General features: G+C 44.5%; 1 protein-coding gene across 1 annotated transcript in view; it reads right to left on the bottom strand.

Annotated features, from left to right (window-relative positions):
* Nucleotides 1–658: 658 nt before the first annotated feature.
* Nucleotides 659–6,000, bottom strand: part of aplp2 (amyloid beta (A4) precursor-like protein 2) — a 132,838-nt gene continuing 127,496 nt past the window's right edge. The window contains 3 exon segments of the mRNA XM_055660939.1: nucleotides 659–1,404; nucleotides 4,582–4,737; nucleotides 5,180–5,254. Coding sequence (XP_055516914.1) covers nucleotides 1,303–1,404; nucleotides 4,582–4,737; nucleotides 5,180–5,254 — 333 coding nt within the window. The 3' untranslated portion in view covers nucleotides 659–1,302.

Here is a 6,000-nt window from a genome sequence, read left to right as displayed (position 1 = left end):
AACACTTCCTATTCTACCTATGTAGCCTACAACCTGATAGTATGAAAATTGAATTCCCAAATTACAAGATATCTGAAATTATGCCATCTGTTATCCTAGCAACATTTACAGCTCTCTCTTGGTTAATTCGCCCGAGATCCCACACAAATCTTGGCTGTGTTCTTCCTGCTTTTATTTCCATAGAAACTCTTATTGGTTGAATTGATATTAACATGTTTTCTCTCAAATTCATTTTTCTTTCCTCAAATGCTTTTTAGTCTATCTCTGCTGAACCCTAAAACATCCAGATGTTGCAGTTGCTATTAAGCTGCAGTAAGAGAAGCTATTAGTCGACATGCAAGTCATTGTGGAGGCACAGGGAATGGAGTTGGAAACCTCACGTCAAGAACAGATGCGGTGGAAAGGGAGAAACAGAGAAAGCGATGCAGAGACACGGTGGGCTGAGATGTAGTCTAAGTAGATGTGGGAGTCACTGGGTTTGTAGGTGATATCAGTGGAGAGGGTCTGGAACCAAAATATAAATTGTCCACTTCTCTCTACAGAAGCTGCCTGGCCAGCTGACTCCCTCCAACTGCTGCCCTTTCTTTGATACCAGTTTCTCCTCCATGATTGTTGCAGCAGAACGAGTCTTCAATGAACAGTCAACAAAAAGAGTAGCTGTTTGTGGAAGTAGTGTTTATTGATGAGTTTGCATTCAGTTACCTTGCAGATTAAAACTAACACAGTGATACAACTGAAAAATGTGCATAGTCTGACAAGATAAAAGAGGAATGTGCAGGGGAAACGAACCACAGGTTACCAGAACCTCATTAAATGCCTAGACCGCCACACTACTTTACTAACATAGACACACAATGAGAAATGGAATCCTCACCTCCCAGTTTCACCTGCCGATTACAGTGCTAACCATTTAAACGTAGTTTACAGCAGAAAGTCCTATTGGTTCCATGAGATAAATCAGTACGAAAATCCTCTTCATATACGGTACTCCATTAAGTAGAAATCTACAGCCTCTATTTATAGATCTTTGTGACACACAAAATAAAACATTTAAAATAATTTTAAAAAGGAAACAACTATATCATTGTAATTCTCATCAGGTAATAGATTTTAAGATTATACATCATATATATTGCGTAGTACATTTCAAACCCATTTAAAAGAATGGGAATCTTACAATCTACAGTAGGAAGAGTTTTACACCCAAAATCTTGTGTGTGAAATGCAGACCTCTAATGTTACGAATCAGTGGTTGGAAGATTGGCTGAGCTTGCTGCGTTTGGCTCACTTTAACACCCGGCATCAGATCTGCATCTGCTCCAGGTACTTGTAGGTGGGGTTTTCATACCCATGGTTTTGCATCTTGTTCAGGTGGCGTTCTTCTGGGGTCAACATGGGGTCAACCTGTAAAAATCAAAGCACTTGGCTTTAAAAATTGTCCAAAGTCCCCATCACCCTTTCCACCTGTCTCCCTCTCTTCAAAATCTCCTGCTGAATTCAGGAAAAAACAAAAGTTGACAATAATTATAGGTGACCTGTGAAATGACTCAAATCCAGGCAACACCCATGTATCCATTTAGAATATTAATTGACCAAATCTTTTAGTTCAGTTCCAAAAAAGATTAGAAGAGTCTGAAATCTTATCAAGATCAGAGCAGTTTTCATTTTGATTTAGCTCTGGAAAAAAAAGTTTAATACAAGGATGTGTTTAGGTTTAAGCGTCAGCCTTCTTTACTCCAGGGAAAAGAGTTCCAGTGTCTCCTTACAGTTCAAGTCCGCCAGCCCCTCAAAAAAATTGTGAATGTTTTTTACACCTTCTCCAGCTTAATCCCATCCATCCTACAGTGCCGCAACCAGAAATGTACAATATTATCCAGGTAGATACTAAATGCTGGAGTAACTCAGCAGGTCAGGCAGCATCTCTTGAGAAATAGGACAGTGAGGCCAAATGTAAATTGGAGGAACAGCACCTCCTATTTTGTTTGGGCAGCTGACAACCCAGCAGTAAGAACGTTGATTTTTCTCATTTCAAGTAACTCCTGCATTCTTCCCCCCTCCACCCTTCCCCACCCTAGTCATCCTTGATTTTCACTGTTCACATTAGTGCATCCCTGTCGTTCGCACATCTACCCCAGTCAACAATGGGCCATTACGGACTCCACCCTTCCTGGGGTCATCTCTTGCCGGCTCTGTTATGTTCTGGCCTTCTCCATCTTTCCATCCGAATAAGGATTCCGCCTCGAAACATCGCCTATTCATAAGTTCTAGGAGCAGGATTAGGCCATTCGGCCCATAAAGTCCACTCCGCCATTCAATCATGGGTGATCTTCTATATTTCCCACATCAGTCCATTCTCCTGCCTTCACCCCACAACCCCCGAACTAATCAAGAATCTGTCAATCTTTAAAAATATCCATTGACTTGGCCTCCACAGCTGTCAGTGGCAATGAATTCCACAGATTCACCACACTCTGACTAAAGACTATTCCTTTTCTTCAGAGATGCTGCTGGGCCCACCGAGTTATTCCAGTGTTTTGTGTCGATCTTCGGCAGTTCCTTCCAACACAGTATAGTCCAGATGCAGTTCCACAAGCTTCTTGCACAGGCCTTGTACTCTATGACCTGCTCGATGAAGCAAGTGTCCTTCTTCACTGCCCTGTCTACCTGTGTTGCCACTTTGAGGGAACTGTGCATCTTCATCCATTGTCTCTGTTGTAAAACACTCACCATGACCCTGCCATTCACAGAGAAATCCTGCTCTGGTTTAAACGCATCACTTCACCCTTGTCTGAGTTAAATTCCATCTGTAATTCCATAACAAACTTTCCCAGTTGATCTAGATGGTGTTGTAATTTTAGACAATATTGGTATCATCTGCAAACTTACCATTCATGTCACATACATCATCTAAAGCATTACTATCTATCTTCTATCTACCTCTACATAACTAAAACTCTGATCTTGTTATCTTCCGGTTTGCACGTTTTTTTCTATTTGCGCAAAAGCTGTACGCGATAGCACTACGATTTTCCACAAGCTCACTCGCCGTTTTCCTGTGCTGCGAGTGCACCGTTTCGTTCCGATCGGTGGCATAATGTAAAAGTTAGCGAGGTTTAGAAATCTTAAAAACCGCGCGTGTGCAGATCGATCTCCACCCCTGCCAGTCAGTGGAGCGTGGATTAGTGTCTTCTCCTGTCACTCCGCTGGACGGTCCACCCCTTCCTGCGCCATCACGTCTTTACTGGAGCTGAGGGACGCTCTAGATGGCCGGCGGAGGGACCGGAAATGGCCCAGCCCGGCGTCGGAGATGTCGCCGATGTCACCAAATGGAAAGCGGAGGCTCTGATCAGCGACCGCTGTGAGTCCCCATCACACTGCCAGCTCCAGCCCCTTCCCCTCTAGTCCATCTCGCTGGCTCCTGCTCCCCTCCCCGTGATACCCCCTTCTCCCCCATGGCTCTTCCCCGTCTTTTCTCCTAGCTCTCTCCCACGCCCACACACTCCCTCCCCCCACAGCCCTCCCGCCCACACATCCATCCCCCCCACAACCTCCCCCAGCCCACATTTCCTCCTACAACCCCACCCACTCCACCTCACCCTTTCCACCCACACCCCCCAACCCCCCCCCTGCCCATACACACCACCCGCCCACGCACACACCCCTCCCACACACAACCCCACCCACCCACCCACCCCACAACTCCCCCACCCCTCCCCCCCCCCCCCCCACAATCCCTCACCTCGCTCCCACACCCTTCCCCCCCCATGGCAGTTTGTAACATGGCAGTTGTCAGTACTCGAATGAGGGAACACATCTGAAGGTGATACACTATTACTGCTATATCTTCATTTTGCAATGACATGTTGAGATGTGGTATGTGCCAGTGTGGGTTCTGTTCCTGGTGGGACTATTCTCAGTGTGGCTGGCTGCATCACTCGAGTGCAACACACTAGTTTAACTAAAACCTCAAGATGAGAAGATGGAAGTTGATTTGAGAACATTGCCACTCACTGGGGGTCAGGATGTGGAGCAGTGCCAGTGAATTTGATAATATTTACACCTGGATGTGCAGAGTTCAGTGAGTTCACTGACTATCTTCAGTGAGTAGACATCGGTTTGCAGGAACTGCTCCAGTATAGAGCGCGGGGGCTGACTGGACTTTGGAAATGGCACCAAAACTTGGCAGCGCCTGCACGTATAATATATGCAAAAATACTTTCATTGTGTATATGTGACAAAAAAGCACCATTGATTGATTACTGCAGGGTAAAAGCCCTGCATTGGCTCATACTGCTGGAAAGGAGCAATAAATCTTTCCTTGGATAAAGTTGTAATATGTGCTGTAACTAAAACTGACATGCGCACACCATGCAAAATGAAACGCCTGTTACTGTATAGCTGCTCCGAAGCTAGTGCCGTGTCTGTGAAGAAAAATATGAACTGTGTAGATGCTACACATCCCCACGTTGGTGGTGGTAGCAAATAGAGCAACAAACTCAAAGTGGCAAAATAAATCCACTGCATTGTACCACCTGCAGTAAACGCGTCTTAACACATTAATGGCTCATTTAATGCACTCACCTCTACAATGCCATGGCTGATGGTACCATACTGCCTCTTGCGTAGCATCACTAAACTGATGACAATGATCATGGCCACAGCAACCGCGATGACCAACAGGCCGATCAGAGCACTGCCGCTTAAACTGAAGTTGTCTGGCAGGGGGTCGTCAGTGTCCTGGAAAAAGACAAACATTTGTAACCAGGCCATGGGCCCACGTTAAAGCAGCCACCGCCAAACTAGGTCATGGGTTTGCTAACAGAAATGCAGTGCTTTTAGCACAAGGGTAAGAGTAAACTTGAAAAAATAATTAAAGATAGTTGGAAGGATGCAATTCTTGGAAAATGGCAAACTAAATAAACCAAATGTTGATTAAAATCTTATGGGTAAAATCCCTTTATTTTTACTTTAAGCCACAAATGTCGCAGGCAGGAATGTATGATATTAAGTTTTTAAAGCTGTTGCCATACTGAAATTATTGGTTTGTTAAGCTCAAGATAATCTGATCATATGATAAAGCTTTGCGAGGAAAGTACAAATGCTGACTCTGAAGGTGAAATGGAGCATCCATTTCTGAGTGTCTCAGACACAAGCTTGCACTGAGAGAAAGTGTCCCTACCATGTTGTTTTCTTCTCCACTCACTCGTTCTGCATTGAAAATCATTTCTTTCACATCAAAGCTCTCGTCAATCACCTGCATGGGGAACGAGCAGAAATTAAAATCAGCTATTGCACTTTCCAATTTGTTATCCTTTTCTTTGAAGATGAAAAGGAATCGGTCACCCAGTCCATTACCCACCCACTGTCAACCTCAATTCTTGCAGTTCTCTGTGCATTTATCCACCTCATTTTAAAGCCCCTAAGGATGCTTGCCAAAGTCACGTACATTTGCAAATAACATCCATTTCTACAAAATGCTTTCTGGGAGATACACAGATCCGAGTTCCATTTATAAAAATCACTGAAATTTCAGAGGTTTATGATGGCAGAATATTACTGAAAGCAAACAGTACAGTGCAAGGGAAACGAGAGATGGACAAGAGACGGAGAGCCTCGAGAAGTGGGCCATCATCACCAAAGATCATAGAGCCACTTGTCGAAAAAGCCGTAGTAGGTCATGGGCAATCTTCGGCACCATTTCCGTAACCGGCTTCAGTCTCCGCTCCAATCTATGATCTTTGGTCATGGCCTCCGCTCTATGATCTTTAGAGTGGACCATCTTGCTCCGCTCTATGATCTTTGATTTAAACCGAAGATAGACACAAAAAGCTAGAGTAACTCAGCGGTTCGGGCCAGGCAGCATCTCTGGAGAGAATGAATGGGTGACGTTTTGGGTCGAGACTCTTCTCACCCAGGTGTTAGATAAAGTTAATTATTTTTCTTTTGATTACCTATAATTGTGCCGTGCACTAAAACAGCAGGCGCTAGCTTCAGCTCCTA

Source organism: Leucoraja erinacea, chromosome 32, assembly GCF_028641065.1.
Source record: "Leucoraja erinacea ecotype New England chromosome 32, Leri_hhj_1, whole genome shotgun sequence".
NCBI classification, from domain to species: domain Eukaryota; kingdom Metazoa; phylum Chordata; class Chondrichthyes; order Rajiformes; family Rajidae; genus Leucoraja; species Leucoraja erinaceus.
The sequence above is the reverse complement of the archived record's forward strand: the minus strand, read 5'-3'. Positions and strand labels throughout refer to the sequence as shown.